Source organism: Wyeomyia smithii, chromosome 1, assembly GCF_029784165.1.
Source record: "Wyeomyia smithii strain HCP4-BCI-WySm-NY-G18 chromosome 1, ASM2978416v1, whole genome shotgun sequence".
In the NCBI taxonomy this organism is placed as follows: domain Eukaryota; kingdom Metazoa; phylum Arthropoda; class Insecta; order Diptera; family Culicidae; genus Wyeomyia; species Wyeomyia smithii.
In genome coordinates this window covers 11804923-11828874 of record NC_073694.1, presented here as the reverse complement: position 1 = coordinate 11828874, position 23952 = coordinate 11804923, and the positions used below count along the sequence as shown (strand labels likewise).

General features: G+C 42.7%; 2 protein-coding genes across 5 annotated transcripts in view; one reads left to right on the top strand and one right to left on the bottom strand.

Moving 5' to 3' along the window:
* The window catches only part of LOC129717469 (uncharacterized), a 149954-nt gene that overhangs the window by 106762 nt on the left and 19240 nt on the right, over positions 1-23952 (top strand). The gene's annotated exons all lie outside the window — the stretch shown is intronic.
* Positions 17849-23208, bottom strand: LOC129717461 (uncharacterized). 3 transcript variants are annotated; one of them, XM_055667365.1, is made up of 4 exons: positions 23022-23208; positions 22448-22917; positions 19816-22397; positions 17849-19765 (listed from the first exon to the last, which is right to left on the bottom strand). In XM_055667365.1, the coding sequence occupies exons 3-4, from the start codon at positions 22376-22378 to the stop codon at positions 17952-17954; spliced, it is 4377 nt and encodes a 1458-aa protein (XP_055523340.1). In that variant the 5' UTR covers positions 22379-22397; positions 22448-22917; positions 23022-23208; the 3' UTR covers positions 17849-17951. The 3 variants fall into 3 exon arrangements, with proteins under 3 accessions (XP_055523340.1, XP_055523341.1, XP_055523339.1); XM_055667366.1 differs by having other exon boundaries at positions 17849-19759; positions 19816-22390; XM_055667364.1 differs by having other exon boundaries at positions 19816-22390; positions 22448-22824; positions 23022-23207.

The window sequence follows — 23952 nt, the reverse complement described above, 5'->3', positions numbered from 1 at the left end:
TCGCTTACGTTGGGTGATGAATGCGTTCCCAATTGGGTGGCATTGCTAGCCAATGACTGAACGCGTGAAATCATTTCGTCTATGTTTTTGAAGTCAGCGTTAGGGAAATATACCAATCGTATGAAAAATTTATGTAGATATTCGACCTTCAAACTTTTCCGCAATTTTCACGAAGTAATAAGAAAATGGTAACTAAAATTATTATATTATACAAATCTTGTATATTTTGGCTTTCCAACGGTATATTAACTATGGGGCCATCCACATACCACGTGGACAGCTTTGGGGGGGGGGGTTGTGTATGTGTAATGTCCACGGTCCATAGAAATCAATTTTTTTTTAAATTTATATGGGCACTTGTCCACGGAGGGAGAGGGGGGCGGTCAAAAACGTTAAAAATCTGTCCACGTGGTATGGCCCCTATTGAAATCGGAACAGTTGTTTAAGCGCTGTTAGCATCTTAAATCTTCCATTCCGCCAACCAAACGTTACATGTGTTTCACAGAATGTACGTACCTTAGTATAGTGAAGAAAGACGTAGTCCCACGTCAAAAATATTTCGGGGCACCTCTCTAACGTAACTAATAAGAATCGGTGCAAAATTAGAAAAAAAAAAATTATTAACATCATTAAGGATAGTAATAAAATCGCTGTTCATATTTGTCCCGTAAACTGCGTACTGTTGCCCTGCATGCGGTGTTGAAGTTCGCATTTGAGATTTTTGTTTCAAAAAGTGAAATTCTCATGCTACGAACAAAATTCGAAAAACTCTGGTACTACGTTTTGAAGACAAAAGGTTCATGTGCCGCTTGGGAACAAACCCGTATTTTAAGATAGTTTTGTGAAAATGCTTTGTTGCAAAAACAATTAAGTACGTACTTTTTAGTATGTGGGGCCAAAAGAGCCATCGGTCCTTATATTGTACAGGAACCAGGTGTGGTCGCTGGTTCATGTCGGTCTCGGATTCTAAAAGTAGACAGATTTTCCAATCATTTGACAGGCCAAGATCGAAACCCCTTGCTGCTATAAACAGTCTGATGATGGGAAATGGTTTTCTTTCCACTAGTTAGGAGCATTCCATAAGCTTCAGCTGGCTGAGTTGAGGTTATCCTTGTTTTTTAAAGCAACAAAGTCTAAAAAGGTACCCGGGTACCCTGTCGAGTACATTACGGTTAATGTTCCGAATAAATGTTTTTGGTAAGTTTCGAAATCAATAAGTACCGTAAAATGGGGTACAATTGATTTTTTTTCCTTCACTGTTTTGTGACTGATTATGTTTGCCAACAAAAATTGTCTTGAAGAGGCATGAGAAAGGATTCTATATACTAACAGGTGTAAAAAATAAGTTTTTGCTTTGAGCAACTATCAACAATTTTTTTTTCGTGCTTCGATATGAAGTAACTTGATATAACGTAACCAAAAAAAAAAAAAAAATTTGCGTTATATCGAGGTATGACTGTAGAGGACCCCTTTCCTATAGTGGACCATCCGCCAACATAATTCATGTTATGTGTAAACTCGAGTGATTTTCAGAAATCTTTCTTTGGAAAACAACTTGTCCAGCCAGTCTGCACCACAAACATTCAAAAATTCCGATAAATTCCGATTTAACCAAGTTTTTGTTGTTTTGATCTAGTTCATTATAAAGTTATTATAAATCCAAAAAAAAAAATCTCTCAAAAACAAAAAAAAAATTCAGCAATTTATTCGAAAACGTGAGCATACAAAATAAATAATTAAAATCTCTTTCAAACACGAAAAATGGAATAGATGATATTTTGCAGCGCGACACAGATTGTAAAATTTTTCAACATCAAACGAGCGGACGTTCTCAGTGACAGGTGCTACGCTGGGTTCTAGGAGCCTGTAATTCTGTTCTCATGAACACTCGGTTCTAGCCTAACTCCGTAGGGTTACCATTTGATCGGAGTTAAAAATCAACTTTTTTTTTCCGGCACAACTTTGATCTAATTTTTATTTTTATTTTTTGAGATATCAATAAATAAAACATGTAATCTGAGATTTGCTCTGCAACATGATGATGATGATGATGATGATGGTCCCGCCACATACCCCTACAAAGGTTTGAGCTGGACGATTTATCTATAGATAATTAATGTGATCACATTTTAATCAGTTATACAAAACAAAAAACGAACTGATTTTACCTCCAGATATAAACTTCTTCAAAAACTGTATACTTGATTCATAGAGCACACAAAACTAGTACAGGGTTTTCATGACCTTCAGCCAGACCAACCACAACTATTTCATGATTTTCTCTAAGCATTCAAATAACAGTTTTAATTTGCTAAAAGAAATCATTTATATCTGAAAACCGCGCGCGAGGCTCAAGCTTTTGTAGTCTCTTTCTATTATTTTTAAAGCTACAACAACAATAATGAAAAGAAAAAAAATCCATCATCATCACCGTGACGAACACAGTAGTTTTGTTGTTATAAATTTAGAAAAGTCCAATTTAATATAAACATATAAATAAAATTTTACAACACAATCAGATCCGTTCGTATAAAACTTCGTCATTTACAAGCTTCAATAAAACAATCAATATATGAATAGAAACCAAAACAAATAGTTCATCTAAAATAAATCCGTTTGTTAAAACTTCGTCATTTAAGATCCGTTTGCTCAAACTTCGTCAGGTAAACTCTACATCATTTTGAAAAACTTAGTATCGTTCTACACAATAGAAACTTTCACGTGTGAAATACATTGTCTCTTGAACTCCGCAAGTGTTGGTGCACGTTTAACATGTCTTGGCATCGAATTGAAAAAATTTATACCTTTATAAAACAATGAATTTTGTGAAGCTCTCGTTAGAGAGAAAGGTGTTCTTATTTCATCCGCGGTTCTAGTGTTATATCTATGAAAATCTCTTCCTCTTTCAATTCGATCACTCAAATATTGAGGTAGCAAACCATTAATTATTTTAAAAATGAACACCATAGACAAATAAACAATTCGCTGCTTCACAGATAGCCATTGCAAAGCGTCCAACATGAAAACAGAGGAAGTTAATCTATCACAATTTAAAATCAAACGCATTATTCTATTCTGCAAACGCTGTAACCTCAATAGTTGTGTGTTATTGGCTAAGTATAAAAAAGTAGGGCAAAAATCCAAATGTGGAGAGATGATTGACTTGTATAGCTGTATTTTACTACTAATCGTTAATTCGTTTTTCAGACGGCATAGAATTCCATACTTTTTGGCAATTTTCTTGATGACATTGTCAATGTGAGCGTTGAACTTTAGATTGTCATCAATAATCACGTCAAGATATTTAATCTCCCGAACGCGACCAATTGCCTCATCATCAATCAAAACAGAGACATCATCATTTACAACGGTGCGCGAGAAAATCATAAATTTAGTTTTATCAATATTCAATTTCAATTGCTTATACTTCAACCATCTGCTTAGAGAACGTAAATCTTCGTTCAAGTGTGAAACGGCTTCTTCTACGTTCTTAGCTGCAATGAATAATACGGTGTCATCGGCAAAAAGATTAATATCACAAAAACGTAAAACTCGTCGCATGTCATTTATATACATAATGAACAAAAGGGGCCCTAATATACTTCCCTGTGGAACTCCAAGATCATTCTCCACGGGACTAGAAATAGAATCATTAAAAACAGTCCGTTGAGTTCTGTCAGACAAGTAGCTTTCAAACCATCTGAATGCAGTACTCGAAATTCCAAAGCGCTTGATTGTGTTCAACAATAAGGGCCTAGAAATTGTCTCAAAAGCGTGTGTAACATATTGATGGGACGAAACTCTTCGGCTTTAATCGTTCCAGCAACCTTTTGAATCGGAACAACCAACGATTCTTTCCACACCAAAGGCACGTGCCCTGTTTGCAACGATTCATTAATGAGGTCCAGCAAAGTGTGACCAATGACATTGAAGCAATCTTGAATAACTCTAGTATTTACATTATCTACTCCAGCCGTTTTACCTAATGAAAAACAAATTTTTCTCAGTTCATCTAACGTGATTGGGTGAAAACCATCAAATGTACAACTACTGTTAATCGGCTGTTTTATTTCGTCGGGTTCCTCGACCAATTCAATGGATTGATTGATCAATGAAACACTATTGACAAAATAATCATTAAATCTAGATGCAATAATTTGTTCTAAATGTTCTAATGTGCCTTCAAAAGGTATGGACCGCGGTTTACAATTACTAGGTTTCAACAAAGATTTCAAAATTTTCCATAACTCTTTGCTGTTATTTTGATGTTGAACAATCTTTCTCTGGATATCTTCACAACGCTTCTTTTTAATCGCTTGTGAATATTTATTACGCGCGAACGTGTACTCAATCCAATGATTCTGATTGTTTGATCTACAAAACTTTTTGTATAGTTTATCTCTCTTGCGCTTTAGGCGCAAAAGATCCAAACTATACCAGCTGTTCGAGTTTTTCAGCGAAACAAATTTATGTTCAACTAATTGATTCGTACACGTCTTCAAAATGTTAGTAAGAACAGCTGCAGATTCATCTAAACTACCGGTCGCGATTGGAAAACCCAAGCTTCTCTCAACAAGGTTCGAAACAGCCTGTTTCGAATATTTTCTCCAGCATTTCAATTTTATTGAATCATTATTATTATTCAAGTTTTCTAGAACATTAACTACTAATGTCTCATGATCGGTTATTTTCATATCAGAATTCGTAACTGAACGAATCGAATCAAAATTGCAATAAACATGGTCAATCAAAGTTCTACTCCGCTGGGAAATACGCGTATATTCATCTACACTTTGTTTCAAATTGAAAGACTCAACTAAACGCTTCAAATGATTCGAATTTGCATCATCTCGCCAGTTAATATTGAAATCGCCCGTCACTATATTTATTTTACTCAAATCAAGAAATTCATCAAACCAGTTTTCCAATATTTCAAGAAAACGGCGGTCACTAGCATTAGGAGAATGATACAAAACACCATAATTGCCCACCTTCATGCCACCAACTACTGTAATGCCCAAGAACCAGTTACCATCCTTAGCTTCGTTGTGACAAAGCTGGAATTGAACTGATTCTCTGACATAAATAGCAACACCGCCAGTTTGCCTAGAATGTGATAAACAAGCAGCAACATTGTATCCCGGAATACTATATTGTTCAAATGCTTCATCATCTACAATGTGAGTCTCTGATAAAAACACCAAAAGTGGACGTTTTTTTTTTTTTTTTTTTTTTTTTTAAAGGTGGTGGGGAAATCTGCAAACAGACACCTGAGAAGAGAACTCAGGGTGTGGGGATGAGACTAGGGGAGAGATGCTGGGGTAGTTACACTCGCCCAGACACCTACTGATCCCTGTCCCGACCCACTAAAACCCCTCCAGTCTCCAGCCCTGGTCTTCCCGGAACGACGGTTAAGTATTACGTCGGGGAGTGGCTTTTGTGCGTGATGCACCCTCTTTACTCTTATAACCTCCTAGCTAACTACCTGGAGACTGGTAATTAGCTACCACTGGCGTGTTGGTGGTTGACCCGCCACACACGTTGCAGCTCCAGAACAATCTGAGAGGCGGCCGCACAGACCGCGTTCCAGATGTCCGGGTCGTCGCACATCCTCCGGACTAGATTGTGCGGAGTAGTACCAGGCCCGCTCACAGCCATCATGTTGCTCCTCGCTCTTACGAAACGGGGGCATACGAAGAAGACATGCTCAGCAGTCTCCTCCTCCTCCACGCACTCGGGACACATGGGGGACACCGCGTGTCCGAACCTGTGCAGATATTGCCTGAAACAACCATGGCCTGACAGGATTTGTGTCAGGTGGAAGTTCACTTCACCATGTCGTCTCCCGACCCAGCCGGATATCTCCGGTATGAGTCGGTGCGTCCATCTGCCCTTTGTGGAGTTGGACCATTCCCGCTGCCAGCGGAGCATCGAGAATGACCTTCTGGTACCTCTTATGCTCCTTGTGTCACGTTGGTCGAAACACTCTCTGTCCTCCTTGATGGCGATGCTGATAGGCATCATGCCGGACAAGACACAGATTGCATCGTATGACACCGTACGATACGCACTCGCAACTCTCAGGCACATGAGCCTGTAGGTACTTTCCAGTTTACCACGGTAACTGTTAGTACCTAGCGCTCTGGACCACACTGGCCCACCATACCTAAGTATGGACGAAACCACGCTGGCAAGAAGTCTTCGCTTGCTGCCATAAACCGCTGAGCTATTGGACATCATACGAGATAGTGCTGCAATAACCGATGAGGCCCTCTTACAGGCATAGTCGACGTGACTCCCGAACGTGAGCTTGTCGTCCACCATAACCCCCAAGAGCTTCAGGGATCGCTTCGAGGTGATGGTGCAGTCTCCGACTCTGACCACCGCCTGTTGCTCCGATTTACGGTTGTTCACAACCGTGACCTCCGTCTTATGATGCGCGAGCTCCAGTTTCCTGGAGCGCATCCAGTCCTCGACCTTGCGTATACAGTGCGCGGCCGTCAACTCGACCTCCTCGATAGACTCGCCGTAAACCTCCAGCGTTATGTCGTCTGCGAAGCCGACGATCACAACCCCTACAGGGAACTTGAGTTTTAACAATCCGTCATACATGACATTCCACAACACCGGGCCCAGGATAGAACCTTGCGGAACCCCTGCGGTAATTGGGACGCACTTCTGACCCTCCTCTGTGTCGTAAACAAGTACTCGATTCTGGAAATAATTTTCCAGAATCTTGTACAGCGACACCGGTACATGGATGCTCCTGAGCGCGAGCGCTATGGAGTCCCAACTGGCACTATTGAACGCATTCTTCACGTCGAGCGTGACGATTGCGCAGTAGCGTATTCCCCTTCTCTTGCGCTGGATTGCTACCTCCGCCGTCTTGATGACGGAAGAGATTGCGTCCAGCGTGGACCTGCCCTTCCGGAAGCCGAACTGGTTACTTGCCAGACCGTGTACACCCTCCGTGTACCTCACCAGTCTGTTGAGGATGATCCTCTCAAGCACCTTGCCCGCGGTGTCCAGCAGGCAGATAGGCCTATATGCCGATGGGTCCCCTGGCGGTTTCCCAGCCTTCGGCAATAAGACCAGTCTCTGCCGCTTCCACCTGTCCGGAAAGAGACTGTCATCCAGGCACCTCTGCATGACTGCCCTGAACAGCCCGGGGGCCGTTTTTATCGCCAGCCTGATCGCCAGGTTAGGGATACCATCCGGTCCCGGTGCCTTGCTCACCTTTAGGGATTTGGCGATCACGATGAGTTCCTCATTCGTAACCCTTGCCTCCTCCCCTGCCTCGACACGGCTGTCGTCGCTCACGGATTGGATGCTCGGCAGGTTGGCCGACCATCCCTGGTCTATGTCTGAGATACTGGAACGTCGGACGTGAGACTCGACCGCCGGAGGCCAAGGACTTGGCTCGTGGCGTGGAAAGAGTCCCTCGATGATACGCTCCAGCATCGCTGGTGATCGCTCTGCAGGCGCCAGCGCGCCTTTAGTCTTGGCCATTACGATCCTGTAGGCGTCACCCCACGGATTTGTATTGGCACTCGCACATAGCCTATCGAAGCAGGCCCTCTTGCTGGCCTTTATCGCACTCTTTAGCATCGATCTTGCCGAACTGAATGCTGCGCGGCGCTCTGTCCTCTCTTCTTCGTTTCGCGCACGCTGCATCCTCCGTCTTGCACGGAGGCACGCACTGCGAAGGTCGGCTATCGCGTCCGTCCACCAGTAAACCGGTGGCTTTCCATTCCTAGGTTGGCGAGTCCTAGGCATGGTGGCGTCGCACGCCCGCGTTAGCATAGCAACTAGTTGGTCAGCAGTCGGGCGGAGCCAACTGCCCCCCTCGCGCTCCCTTCTCATTGCCTCTTCGAATACCTCGGCATCAAAGTGCGATGTCTTCCACCCGCGAACGGTCGGAGTGTTGGCTCTACCCGTCGCTTGCCGCCTCTCGTTGTTGTCTACACTAAAACAGACCGCCTGGTGGTCGCTATTAGTGTAGCCATCGTCTACCCTCCAGTTCTTGATCAGTCCTGGGCTGGAGAACGTCACGTCGATGATCGACTCCGCACCATTTCTGCTAAATGTACTTTTGTTCCCAACGTTGGCCAGATCTAGGTTGAGCTTTGCAAAAGCCTCCAACAGGATCTGGCCCCTCTGGTTCGTGAAGCGACTTCCCCACTCAACAGCCCAAGCGTTGAAGTCGCCCGCCACCACCAACGGCGTTAGGCCCGTTAGCTCCATGGATAGGAGGTCGACCATCTGGGTGAACCTTTCGGTAGACCAACGTGGCGGAGCATAGCAACTGCAATAGAACACTCCGTTCACCTTAGCAACTACGTACCCTTCTTCTGAGGTTGAGACAACCTCCTGAACCGGAAACTTGCTCGTCGTACATATGGCCGCCAATCTGGACTTATCCGCAACCCAGTTACCGTTTCCGGGAGGGATGCGGTAGGGGTCCGATATGATGGCGATGTCCGACAACGACTCAGTGGCTGCTTGATGTAGCGGCTGGTGATCCGCGAAGCAATGGTTCAGGTTCAGTTGCGTCACCCTTACGCCCGTGGTTTCACAGCCGGCTTACCGGCTGGGCACCTGGGATCTCCCCGAAAGTGTTTGGCGTCCCGTTTCCCGGAACATACCATACACTTGGAAGACTCCCCACTGCAGACTGCTTTATGGCCTGCACCTCCACATCGCCTGCACAGCTGGCTCCTATCGGGCCCCTTGCAGGTCCAGGACTTATGTCCGCCCTCGAAGCACCGGAAGCAAATGTCTGGTTGCTGTAGTATGCCCAGAGGACATACAGACCAGCCAACCTTCAACTTGCCCTCTTTCAGGGCCAGGTTAGCGTCCGCCGACGGTAGTCGGAAGGTAGCTACCTGGGTCCCCGCCGGACCTTTGCGGAGGCGGATTGACTCCTTAGCCACCTCCACCCCGCACTTCGCTTTAAGGGCTTGTGCAATGTCGCACCCCTCAGTGATTTCGTCCAGGTTTTTAAGCTGGAGAGTCACTTCTGAGGTGAGTGCCCGCACTTGCACCTCCTTCCCTAGGACCTTTTCGGCTACCGTTTTGTAGGTAGCCCCCTTGTTCTTGGCGTCCTTCCGGAGCTCAAGTATCATCTCGCCAGTGCGAGATCGGCGGATACTCCGCACATCCGCCCCCAGATCCTTGAGCTGGGTTTCCCCCCTCATCTTCTTCAAGACTTCTGAGTACTTCGACCCATCCGTCTTGAGTATGAGGGCATCACCCCTACTCCGCGCCTTTTTGACCTTTTTTGGTCCTCTGGCCGCTCCGCCATCATGTCGCGTCGCACCTTCCCGACGCTTCCTACCCTCTACGGTAGTCCAAGGGTTGCCCGTAGCCTCCACCTGTGCCTTTTCCGCGGTGGACCTTGAACCGGTTGGCGTGTGTTCCCGTGGGAGTAGCACGACCAATCGTTTCTTGGTGTTCCCGGGGGCCGTTTCCCCCGGGGACTGCCTCGTTCGCTTAGCGACCTGCCCCGTGGAGCAGGCCGACGCGAACGAGGGGGCGTCTGTCTGCACCTCTTTAGATGCAGTCGCCCTCCCGGTCCTGGCCGCTTTCTCGGCCGCCTTCACCCGAGCTACGAGTTCTTCGTGCTCCTTTCTGGCTTCATCAATGGTGCTCCGAAGCAGGAGGAGGCTCTGCTTCAGGTCGCCAGCGATGTTTCGCCTGTTCGCCGAGAACTCGATTATGGCATCGAGTTGTTCTGACAGCGCCGCCACTCTTGGCCGCGTGTCCATGCACCTTTCGACGGCCTTGACTAGCAAGGGACCGTCCACCGAGATGTCTGGTGTGGACACCGACGGATTCGCCGTTTTTCCACCTCCAGACTTCGCCGCATCCGTCTCCGCCTTCTTCTGCGGAGACCGCTGGATGCCACCTCGTGCGAAGGGATTTGGTAACCCCTCCGCACCCGTCTCTTTTTGGTTCTTCGAGCTCATTTTTGTTAATTGGGTCCCCCTTCCAGCCGCTATCCTTGTCCATAGATGAGAAGTCGCTTGAATGGTCCCATAGTAATCTATGCCGAAGCAGTGAGGCCATGGGTAAGGGGAGTCGCCATAGTACCTTATGAGCACTATGACGCCCCCGCCCGCGTAAGTCAGGAAAGGGGCATCTTGTCCTAGGACTAGTTCCCCCCCATCTGATCCTTCTCTGCCTGATTCCCACCAGGCAATGGACGCGGAACGTACTGGAAGGCCTGCCAGGTTTTACGGGACGGAGACCCCTGCACCGGGTACCATCTCGCCGTTTCAAGCCGCTGTCACGCGACTTTACTAAGGGAGCTCGATGCAGGTGCCAGCCCTTGGTCGTGGTTCCTTATCGTATCCGACTCGAATCCGTTTCGTTCGCTGCCAGTTGCCATAATTGGGACCTTACTGGTGTCGGCCCCAATGGACGAGGGAGTGCATTTGGTTGATGGGAGCGGCACTACTCGCTCCGTCAGAGATGCTTCCGGGTAATTGTGGCATTTACGAGGAGTCGACGGCCCAGTGTCCGACCCTCACCACCCCTAGGCAATCTCCCGCTGCTGGTCCAGGGCTGTTAGGTACTGTCAGCGGTCACCCTCATATAACGTGACCTCGGCGGTCGCCACGCGCCGACCCGTGGTGGCATGCAGCTCTGCCAGAAAAGTGGACGTTTATCTTCAACAATCTGACGTAATGCAACGTAGTTTGTTGTCAACCCCGCAATATTAAAATACAATAAATCAAACTTATTCACATTCTCGTTGGAACTTGTTTGCTATTTATTGAAACGCAAGCTGCTTTTCTTTTGCTCGAATAGTCTTTTATAAATTAAACTCTCTGAACTAAAAGCGGCATGGCTGACGTCCAAATTAGTTTTATGCTCTTTATTCGTTTTTACACAATTGACGCATTTCAATACAGTAGATGTACACTCGGATGTCTTATGGTTTTGGCTACACCTAGAGCATGCATCACAATTTTTGCAATTCATGCTCTTGTGTCCAAATTCTCCACATTTGAAGCATCTTAGCACATTTATCGCGGGCAATACTCAAACTCTACATTTACTTGCTTAGCAGATAACAAACTATTATAAGTTTCTAAATCAACTTCAATTACCGCGCTATACTTGTTATAGGTGAAGCGTGGATTTTCGTACATATTAACTACTTTTACCTCATTGATTGTGATGCAATCATTTTGACTCTTTAAATAGTCAATGAAAACATCAGGAGAAAGATTCTCACTCATGCCCACTACTTTCAATCTAGGCACCGACGTGGGAACAACAGCACTGTATTTTTCACCCAGATTGCTTTGAATGCCATTTTTCACTAAATCAATATTTTCGCCAACGGCGCATTCGACAATAATGGAACCATCTTTACCGTTCCCGAAATTACTAACTTTGTGTGTTTTAGGATCTAAGTTAGTTTTCAAAAACTTCCGAGTTTCCTCGCAAGGTTGTTTGGACTCTTTCGGTTTAATCACAATAACCGGACGAGTCTTAGGTTTAACCGGTTTAAATCCGATATTAGTATTACTTTTGTTACTTGAGTTAGATTTATTGTTTTTACCGCGACTTTCAACAACTTGCGCAAAAGTTGCACCGTCGTCAAAAACATCGTCATTATTTTCGTATTCGATTCTACGCTTTTTGCCGATTTGGTCCGATTCAGAAGAAATCGTCCCAATCCGCGCGCGAGCATTATTAATAGCAGCTATATTCTGATTCGTATTTAATTGCAAAACCGAATGATTCAATTTTTCAAATTTCTCACATAATAATTTTTCAAGAGACTCCTTTACATTTGATCTCAACTGTTCCATACCGATATTTATCGCGCTGTTTATCTGGGTCGCAATTTGATTCCGCATTTGAATGACCGAGTCAGAGAGAGAAGATAATTTCTGCATCTCTTCTTCGATACGCTTCATGTCCGGAGTCAAATGTTGCCCACCACAACATTGGTTTGATAAACACTCATCACACTTGAAGCAAAGATTATCGTTGTCTGTAATCATCTTTGCCGTCGCCTTGGTGAGCCCGGTGCACTTGTAGTGAAACAAACGTGCACAGTTAAAGCCCACACATTCCAACGGCAAATCTGATAATACAATTGCCGAACTACAGCCGGAGCAAATCATGACACAATACAGGTTAAACGCGGGACGCTACACCAACAAGCATGCAGGGAACAGAGACAGAGGCAAGGAAAAAAACGATCGCCACCACCGCTGCTGTGAAAGCGCCGGGGGGGATTTTATTTTATCAAACTTTAACGCGAACTTGCTGCTTAAAGCAACTGTTCTTGTACTTAGCCTTTTGTAGATTCACTACCGACACACGTTAGAATATATCTACCGTGAATCCCTTCACTATTTCACACGCAAATTAACAATTTTATATCACCACACAATAACACGACTACTGTGTTCGCCATTAAAAGCGAAAAAAAAACATACGCCAAAACACTCATTTATTTATTCAACGTATTTCTCGGACGATTCATTTTTGCAACTTCGATTCCTCAGGCATTAATAGATACCCAAAAATGTACCACACATAACTGTTTGACATTATACTTAACAATTGTCAGATGGTTAAACGGTTTCAACGACTAGACAACTTCTCTCGTCAAGATTCAACCAAGGAAAAAAATCGTTTGAAATGAGTTCTTTTCTTTCCGGGGTCAAGAAAAAGTACTGAAAAATCTTCAACATTTCCGAAATCAGGACAAATGCTTAAATATGAAAAATAAATCAAGACGCTCCAAACGGGACTCAAAATCAGGACATGTCCTGCTAAATCAGGACGGATGGTATCCCTATAACTCCGGCCATCATTTCGAGAAACCACATATGACAATCAGCGCATAAAATGTGCGAGGTGAAGGTGGGTACACGTATTCTATAAAACAAAAATCCAGGACGGGTCGGGTACTGGCAACTGCGGCGTTTTTTTCTACTTTCGGGCTCGGGTCGGGTGCGGGTTTACCTGACCATTTCTACTCTCGATGGGGACGGGACACGAGGCATATGGACGCTAGGCATATGGATGTTAGGCATAGTATGCTAGGCATACAGACGCGAGGCATAATGGATACGAGGCATACTGCCAAAAGGCATAACGGACGCGAGGCCGAATGGACGCGAGGCCGAATGCGATGTTGTACGATCGCATGAGATCCAATAATGTAGTTCAGGTGTTATTATATTCCTACAGAGTTTAAGTTGGGTATAATACCTTTCTTGCAATCATGCGGCGAAGACGCATAATCGAGGGCAAGGAAACGAGGCGGCACTAAGCCGCCGTGGTTTCCGCAGTACGAGTCGGCCGCCGACCCGCCGTCGGAAGCGGCGGCCTCTCGTACCCAAACGACTGATTTACTGGTTTGCTAGGTCTACTCAAACAGAGTTTTCTTCCCTTAGTTAAGTCCGAACGAGCGGTAGCGAGTAAGGGCAGCATTCGCTCGAACAGCGAGTCGGCCGAAGGCCGCGAGTGTATTGCTTTCTAAATGACACTTTGAAGCGAAATACATGTTATCGAATGCTGTGTAGATGATGACGATAATAACATATTCCACAGAATTACAGAATTTATTAAACGTGATATTGTGGCGGTAGCTATACAAATTTCCACCACACGTGGTAAAACTGAAATCTACATAGCTTCGGCATATTTTCCTGGAGACATAGACGAGGCGCCTCCACCAGAAGTTTCAGCATTCGTGTCATTCTGTAAAAATCAGAACAAAGCATTCATCATAGGTTGCGACGCAAATGCACATCATACAGTATGGAGCAGCAACGATATAAACAAAAGAGGTGAGTGCCTGCTAGAATACATAACTCAAAATAATATAGATATTTGTAATAAAGGGACTGACTTCACTTTCATGAACTCCATAAGACAAGAAGTCTTAGATTTAACACTCCATGTCTCCAATGAAGTATCCTTATCCGATCACAGACATATTTTATTCGAATACAAAACAAATGACATTATCAAAGAAACTTTTAGAGACCCCAGAAAAACGGACTGGGGGCTATACTATTCTTATCTATTAGCGGGAGGCAACTTCCCAAATGATATTATAACCACAAACAGAGAACTTGAAAATGTCTCTGTTCAAGTAACAAATAGAATCTTCCAAGCGTATAACAACAGTTGTCCGATCAGGATTCGATCAACAAACAGGGATGTTCCATGGTGGAACACCAGACTAGATAATCTAAGGAAGCAGGCACGAAAAGAGTTTAATCGCGCAAAGCGCACCTCACAGTGGGATGCATATAGAAGAGCTCTTACTACGTACAACAAAGAAATAAGGAAATCTAAACGTAAAAACTGGAGGCACCCATGCGAAAATATCGAGAGTACTCCAGTGGTTGCTAGGTTACAAAAAGTTCTTTCACAAGATCATTCTAATGGCTTAGGCACTTTGAAATATAACAGCGGAGCTTTCACTTCCACCGCCACAAAAACTTTGAAACTAATGATGGAGGTACACTTCCCAGGATCCTCACCAGTCGTGAGCGAAAGTGCGACTTCGTTGGAATCATACACTGGATCAGAAACGACCAGCATAATTAATTCCAATGAACCCAATGAAATTGTAGGTGCAGCTGGGCAAAATATGACCAGAGACCATTCGCAAGATCTAGCAAGTCGTATTTTTACTCACGCGAGAGTTGAATGGGCAATAAATTCGTTTGCACCATATAAATCACCAGGTTCTGACGAAATCCGTCCTATCATGATTCAAGAGGGCAAAGGAAGCTTAACCTCTTGCTTAACTGAGATGTTCAAAGCAAGCTTAAGGTTAAAATATATTCCAAAAAGCTGGCGCCAAGTTCGTGTTGTCTTTATTCCGAAAGCTAATAAAAAGGACAAAACGAGTCCAAAATCGTTTAGACCAATTAGCCTTTCGTCATTCATGTTGAAATTGATGGAAAAACTCATCGATGACTATATAAAGTCAGAATATCTAAAGCCCAAACCTTTGAATAAATATCAATTTGCTTATCAGCATAACAAATCCACAGTAACAGCACTTCATGCACTAGTAACAAAAATTGAAAAAACATTCGAAGCCAAAGAAATTATACTAGCAGCATTTCTAGACATCGAAGGCGCTTTTGATAATGCATCCTATAATTCAATGAAAGGTGTTATGATAAAACGTAACTTCGACAAAACTATCGTTGACTGGATATTTGAAATGTTACAAAAAAGAGAAATAACTTGCAATTATGGAGGCTCAACAGTCACAGTAAGGACTGCAAAAGGATGCCCACAGGGAGGGGTTCTCTCACCCCTGTTGTGGTCATTAGTGGTTGATGAACTGTTGACACAACTAGAATCACAGGGTTACGAAGTAATTGGTTTTGCGGACGATATAGTAGTTATAGTTCGTGGAAAATATGAGCATGTAATCAAAGATAGACTCCAAGATGCTCTAAATTTAACTACAATGTGGTGCAAAAAAGAGGGACTTACGATACATCCAAAGAAAACTAACGTTATTTATTTACACGCAGGAAAAAAATCAAAATTCCTGACTTATGTCTCAATGGAACGAAATTAGAACTTTCGCAAGAAGTCAACTACTTAGGAGTAACTCTAGACAGCAAATTAAACTGGAGCTTACATATGGAAAAAATAATAAATAAGGCTACAAGTGCCTTATGGATCAGTAAAAAAACCTTTGGTAACAAATGGGGATTGAAGCCAAAGATGATCTATTGGATCTATACAGCTATCGTTAGACCCAGAATAACATATGCGTCCTTAGTATGGTGGCCAAAAACAAATGTCAGGTATGCTCAAAAGAAGCTGGAAAAGTTGCAAAGACTTGCCACAATTTCCATCACTGGAGCAATTCGAAGTACTCCTTCAAAGGCACTAGATGCTATGTTAAGCTTACTTCCATTGCATCTATTTGTACAATTAGAAGCAGAAAAAAGCGCACTAAGGCTACAAAGAACAAAAAAGTTCCTTGAAGGAGACCTTAGGGGACACCTCAGTATACTTGATAATTTCAAAATCAGTGCAATGTTATCTCAGGAAGACTGGATGAATAGGCAGTACAACTTTGAACGACTATTCCAAGTGACTGAGCCAAGTCGCACTGAATGGGAATCAGGTGGGCCTAGCATTCAACCAGGCTCAATAGTGTTCTACACGGATGGCTCCAGGTTAAACAACAGGGTTGGCGCTGGGGTGGCAGGCCCTGGAGTCAGTCTATCAATACCAATGGGAGAGTGTCCAACAGTATTTCAAGCAGAAATACAGGCAATAATTGAATGCGCTACAATTTGCTTACGACGTAACTATAGACATACAAATATATGCATTTTTTCGGATAGTCAAGCTGCACTAAAAGCACTGAAATCCGTTTCCTGTTCTTCGAAATTAGTATGGTATTGTGTTCAATTGCTACAGCAGGTGGCTAGAAATAGTAAAGTAAACTTATTCTGGGTACCTGGGCATTGCGGCATTGAAGGGAATGAAAAAGCTGATCTGTTGGCGAGAAATGGATCAATGCAGTTGTTCATAGGGCCAGAACCGTTTTGTGGGATCTCAGAATGTGCCCTCAAAATGGAACTTAAGAAGTGGGAACAATCAATGATAGAAAACATTTGGAAAAACAATAATTCAGCTCGACAATCGAAAAAATTTATTGCACCCCAAAAAACAGTAACCCAGCGATTGCTCAGTATCTCAAAAAAAGACTTATGTACCTACAGTGGCCTTGTAACGGGACACTGCCCAAGTAAATATCACTTTAAACAGATAGGTAAATTGCAAAATGATGCCTGTCGCTTTTGTAACCTAGATAAAGAAACCTCGGAACATTCATTATGTGACTGTGAAGCACTCTCTCAAAAGAGGAAGCAATTCTTTGATAAACACTTAATACAACCATTAGATATCTGGATGACTTCTCCCAATAAGGCAGTGAACTTTATTCGTTCAATAATGCCTTATTGGGATGATGCCTATATTCAGCAAGTGGAAACCATTCAACCTAATAGTGGTACGACACCCTGATAAGGCTTACATCAAATAGGGGCCCGCCACAAAAGATCAAATCTCTGGTCGCAGTGGAAAATGTACCCAACAGGAAAAAAAAAACATATTCCACATCACTTCCCCTTGGCCTTGTGTCCTTTCGGCCTTGTATCCATTCGGCCTCGCGTCCATTCGGCCTCACGTCCATTCGGCCTCGCGTCCATTCGGCCTCGCGTCCATTCGGCCTCGCGTCCATTCGGCCTCGCGTCCATTCGGCCTCGCGTCCATTCGGCCTCGCGTCCATTCGGCCTTGCGTCTATTCGGCCTCGCGTCCATATGCCTCGTGTCCGTATGCCTGCCGTCCATTATGCCTCGCGTCCGTATGCCTCGCGTCTATATGCCTAACGGGGTGTCACCTCTACTCTCGATGTCCAATATCGTATGCTGAAATTGGTTCCATTGACGAGAACCTCTACAGGATCCGGAGTAAAGGAGTTTCACTCGGGTGTACCAAAAAAAATCGATTTTCGTAGATGTCCAGAAGCCTGTTTTCCAGTTTTGGCGGTTTGAAAAAAATATTGTGAATTTCGGATTTGATCAGTTTCTCCCGTTTAGTCATAAAATAGCTTCGAACTTCTTAAAATAATTCCATGTGACACCCTCATGTTCGTTTTCTTCTGTCATCTGACTAGTACTGCCCTAACCTGATGAATTGAAATTTGGTTGCTGCAATTTGGCCAATTTGTAGAATAGTAGTTGAACTTATGTCTAATTTTAAAACGTTAGAAGACTTCATGCCGAAATTCCATAACTTGTACCATTAAAACAGTCGATCTGATTTTATGATCCATAAAAATGGAAATATATTAGTATTCACAAACTATTCATTTCTCAATTTCTTTACTCTGTTAAATATTACACTAATTGCCTGATTGTTTTTAGAGTGCATTCAAATAATTTATGGTCGTTTCATGATCAACCCGAGCATCGACTGAAAATTTCGAGAAAACTTTATGTTGTTTAGAGTCAAAATCCTGCCTCAGCGCATCTAAACTCGTATAAGTCACATCATTACTGTTCAAACTGTTATAATCCAGATGCATTCGACAAACAATCAACTCGTAGATTAGTACTTCTTCATGAGGATCACACGAGAAAAATGTTTGTATGACATGCAGGCCTCCGTTCTTTTCGACTTCGTCACTGGATTTGAAGTCAATTCCTCGTACCATATCGCGAGTTGTTAAAGTAATGGTTCCAGCTACACCCACTTCATTGATGTAACGATTTCTCAATTCCCATTCGGTATCCCCTATCAACACGTTGAAATTACTCAATTTACCGAAATATTTTTTCTGAAAAAAATCCAGTAGAACATAGTTGGTATAACAGACAAGCACGGATCGGTTTTCTGCTATTACGGTTTGGACGCGATTGAAGATTTCAGCCCACCATTGCGAATCGTCGGCTAACACACGAAAATCACGTGACGGGTGAAAGCGAAGCTTGGAAACTCCGGAATGCGCCGGTATAATCGACGTTTGGTTAATGTTAAAATGATCTTCAACTATTTCTTTTGTGGGTGACATTATGCTGGAAACACCAAGAATTAACGAATACTTTCTCAATAGTACTGCGCGGGAAATCGAGCCGGCTGGCAGAAGGAAATACCCGTAGTTTACTTCGTTTTCTACTTTAGTCTTGTAATTAATTTTACACTGGTGGAAGTAGTTGAATATGTTGTAATATTGCAGATACTTTTCGTTTATGTACTTATTTTCATATTTGACAAGTATGGTACCTTTTGGGCTGAGCTCAAATAAATCAACCATTGGCTTCTTGTAAACCTGAATAGCATATTCGACCATTGCCTTTAGCTGTTGGTTGAACAATTTTTTGTTGGTGTAGTTTACAAATTGTAAGCTCAAATAATTCGTCAAGAGATCAAACTGGGTGTCGTTGGCAATGAAGGCGTGGAATTCCTTCTCTTTTATCATTTCCTTTGAATCGATGAAAGAATAAATGGCTCTTAGGACGTTATCGACTGTGCTGTTGCCTTTTTGTGAAGATACGATCTCCCATATTTTCTCCTGTATTAAATCCAATCCCGGTAACATGGACACCACTTCGACATAATAAGATGGGTCCCCAAACAAATTTACTTCATCTATTAGAAGAACTATGTTACGCATATCTTTAAAAAACGAGTTTTTTCGAATTTGCTCTTTTTTAGCCAACAGCATTCGCGTAAACAAATTTCCCAGTTCCGTACGATCAACTACATCATCGGCAATTGTTCGTATTGTACCATAAACAATGGAGTTTTCAACATTAAACATGGAGAAGAACTGCTGGAAGTTTTGTTCATTCCTCGATACCAGAAATTCATTTCCGCAGGCTATCCGAGGGTCATGACCTGTCAACGCCAACAGAGCAGCTGTCAAAGCTAGGACTAGTGATTTTCCTTGTCCACTTAGAACTTGTGCCAGATGATTTAGAACACCTTCAGTCGCTTGATCCACGCTCAGCAGTCTGAGTATGCAGAGAATCTGAGTACAACGAGGAGTAAGAAATTTTCCAGTGGTTGAAACATCCTTCGATTCCAGAATAGACCAAACAACTGCCAACCCTGCTAGGAGTTTTGGTATTTTTTCTCTTTTGTCATTGTTGTTCCAAGTTTCAAATGACTTCTGGAACTTCATTTCTAAAACTTTGTTAGCAGCTCGTGATGCTTCCTTAATATATTCTGAAACTAAACAAAACTATTAAAATTTAAAATAAACAATATTACCAAATATTTACCATTATGCGAATCCACAAGAAACTGATAGAAAGTTTCTTTATAAATCTGGTAAGCAGAGCGTAGAACTTCTATTTCGGATGCGCTGTTCAATTCTTCGAACAATTTCAACGCTTCGTCAATTTTCATATGGTTTTGTTTTCGAATAAATCTCGTGTATTGGTTCTCAATTTGACGGATTCGATTTGTGAAATCTGCATGAGAATAGCTGTTATCAACGGCATTTTCGAAAGGTTTAATCCGTTCATCCAGAAACAATTGAAACGATTTATAATCAGCTTGTTCCTTGAGATTCAAGAACGATTTTCTTAGGGCTTCAAGAAGTTCTTTAGTTGTACAGATTTGCTCCGTTTCCGACAGTTTGCTACCTGATTTCCACTGGTCTTTCGTTAGCTGATTTTTAATGTACGACACCATTCGTAGTAAATATTCAATAACATAATGCTTTGGGAGTGAAGAACTTTCGAGAAAGAGTGATGCTGTTTTGATGAACTTTTCCACCGCTATAACTCGATAACTTTTATGCTCTGTTTGGGTCCATTCGTTATCAACTAGTTCAATCGTTTTGAAATCCTCAAACGTTTTCATACTGACGCCGGGAAAAGCTTTGATATACCAAACGAATTCAACTTTATTTAAGTCTCTCAACAGTTCACAGTACGATTTAAAGAAGCATTGTAAAATTTCTATACTGATAGATTTACTCAAAGCATCAAAAACGATATCCAGCAGGATCTTTTTCAGTGATTCCATCTCCGGGAGACAGATTTTGGAAGGAATTGCGGCTATAATATTATCTCTATGTTTCCAATACAAATTGAACGCGTTTACCAAACCTCGGAAATAGCTTGGAGTGAACGAGGATTGAATGAATTCAAGATTGATTATGTTAAGCTGTTTTTGTAAAATCTGGTGGTCAATTGTGGAGCAATCTTTCTGTACCAAAAAGTTCATAGTTTGTACTATAAAACGAGCTATACTGTGAGTAATAACACGAAGCATTTCCATCTGATCGGGACCAGCTTCAAACATAAAATCCATGTAACTCTCGAAAATGGCTTCGAAACAACTACATTCTTGTTCCGCTGGTAGACTATGATAAAGAACGTCGCCAAGCAGATAGTGCCAAATGTACTTCTCGTCAACTATGTTCAGTGAATTTCCTTCACTTGAAATTGGTTTGGAAAGTCTGACCAGTTGCTTCCATGTTGAATGATGTTTTCGTTCTTGGAAAAACTCGGCTGTGTTCTTGAAACGTCGCTTCTCACTATCGCAATTCAGATCAAAATGCTTCAGGAGCTTAATGATAATGAAATATTCCTGCTCCAAACACTTCGTAATCAAATCCTCAGACTTCCAAGTAATTTTTTCGATCGCATGCCATCCACAACTGTCACTAGTGAGAAGATCTTCCGCTTTGTGGTCTGTTCTGCCACTGATTTCAACAACTAATTCTTGCAAACTTTTTGCCAAAAGATAAAAGCTCGTACTGATTAATCCATTAACTGGAAGCTGCTTTGATACTGTTAACTTTTCCACACAGTTAGTCCAACGAACGGCAAGGTCAGCCAACGGTTTCTGAAATATGTTTTCACTCAAATCTTTTGTCAAATCAGAGAATAAAGCGACATCGTTTTTATGAACGAAAATCATTCGATCGCTGCTGCAATTGCTGAGAAAGTTTTCTAAACAGATCGGCGCTATTTTCAAAAGTTGTTCCCTGTGGGATGAAAGGTTTCTATCTAGAATCTGTTGTAATTGAGCGATTATTTCTGCCCTAGGTGTTGTCGACTGATGATCAAACTGAGCTAAATTCTTATCTCTAACATTACCACGAGTTTCTAGTTCCAAAAATGACGATGCCATTGAACGTAATTCTGCTCTGATTAATCTGTTTGCATTTATTGCTTCGCACAATTGGCGGAAGTCCAAACTATCCGAATGCTGGCTTATTAAATAACACAATTGAATGTTCTCAGCACTGTTTGCGCCCTCAAACGTTTGTTGTAAGACATTTTGAATTTTCTCCACTATTGAAGACTGCACTGCCTCTCGTTCAGTCGTCAAATCATCCTGTAGTACTTTGGAAATTCGTAGCTGTTGAAGCAGATTTGTTTTTGCTTCATCAAAATCGACAGCTTGCGTGATCGGCTGTGGATTATCAATTCGTACTTTGGCCACAAAATTATCATCCGCCGTCATCAGGCAGCCTTCGTTGTGTAATTTAAAATTAAAATCTGCATGGCAAAGTCGGGCGGAGAAAGTTAATTGATCGATTTTCTTTTTCATTGGGAATTTCTTCTTGATGTACTCTCCACTACTGTAATCTCGGAATATTCCGACTATATCAAGGCACTGAATTTGTACTCCACATTCTTCTATTAATCTAACTGCATGTTTATCAATCGAAACTGACGCGAGCGAAGGTTTATCGTTGCTTGATTCACTTTTATTTTCCGGATTTTCATCCATTCTGGGGGGCAGCAAGTCAGTCGTGCTAATTTCCACCTCATCGCAAACTTCGTAACGTCCGGAACTACTCCGCGCTTCGTCTCTATCGGTCATCTTATAAACGATCTGAAAGCTTACAATATTGCTTGAATTACTTCCTAAAAACTGCTTTAAATTACTTACTTGATGGACGAGAATGTGTAGAACTTTTCGTGTTACTCAACTGCGCTTGAACTTTGTTTATCGTCTCACATTCGAAATGCAACTAGTGGCTAGTGACATTCGCTTGATTCTGAATCGGTAACTTTGTCACAATTGTTTTTCAATCTTTTAAAAAGTACAGTCTTGTCATCACAGCTGATTTCATACTGATGACCAAATCTGCCTTTATACCGATACGCACGTTAGTAACCGTAACGAATACATGCACGAAGGAAGGTTGTTTGTATACCTATAGCAAGGCCTACCCGGGCTGTCTGCTATTTTGCTATGCTGTTGGAATGACAGCCTATGCAACGCGACATCTTCGCTACAAGCAGGCTGTTTCGACTCACGGTTTACTGGATTAGTGATCAGATACGTAAGAAAAAGGTAAAATGAAGGGAAATGAGTTTGAAAAAAAGCTTAGATAATTTCTCTGTTTTAGGTAAAATCTGAAATGACCGACTTTTTTGAAATAATTTGTTTCTGAAATAATTTTTTCTGCAGTGCAGAATCTCATATTCAACTTTTGTAATATTTTTCTTTAGAACTGCACCTGCGATTTCATCGGCTAGTCGTAGCTCTAAGCGTCCTAGGATTATTTCTGCGAACTTGACCCCTAAAAGATCTTGTGGATTTGCTGACTTGATTAGTGGTACTAAGTCAACTGAAAATTTTCCTAAATTGGTCGAAACTGTTTCGCAGCCAGCGGCTAAGTGTTGGATCTACCTTTCGCGCATTGCTCCGCACGTTTCTGAAGATGAATTATCGGCTCTTGTTCGAGAATGCGTACCTGGCGCACAACCAGTTGTCAGAAAGCTGATTAAGAAAGATGCCGATATAAAATCGTTTGCATTTGTGTCCTTTGAAGTCGGAATTGACTTGCAACCAGTGTTATGAAAATGACTGCTAGACAATGACAGCAAATTTTCTACTGACCCGGCTCTCATTGTATTTCACAGCTCTCTCTGCTTCCCACACGTTCGGTAAACAGTCATCTCCTTATGTCTGTTGGTATTCCCAAGCTGTCGCAAATAACAGTCTATAATCTTCCGACATTCTTCAACACGAATCCGAGCGGGATGTCAGATGATTATGATTCACGACAGTAAGGCCGATGAAAGAATGAAAGAGACATGGTGCGAAGCACGTTTCTTCTTACGTGGGGAACAATATCAACAATGGAAACGGTTTACTTTGTATTCAATATGCCACCGGCCTGTGAAAAAGGAGAAACGAAAAAATGCAAGTCGATGACAGCCGCAGCCGATCAGCAGGCTGTCAGCAGGAACAGGACATCCTTAAAATGAGCAAACTAGGCTGTCATGTCCGAACGAACAAAATACATGCGCAAGAATGAGCTGTCGTACGCAACACAAGACAGTTTCTTTGCCTTGTGTAAGCTGTAGCTGTATGTGAGCTCTCATGAATAGCTTGTTCAAAGCGCTGTTATAGCGAAAAGAAAGCCCGGCCTCACATATACTGTC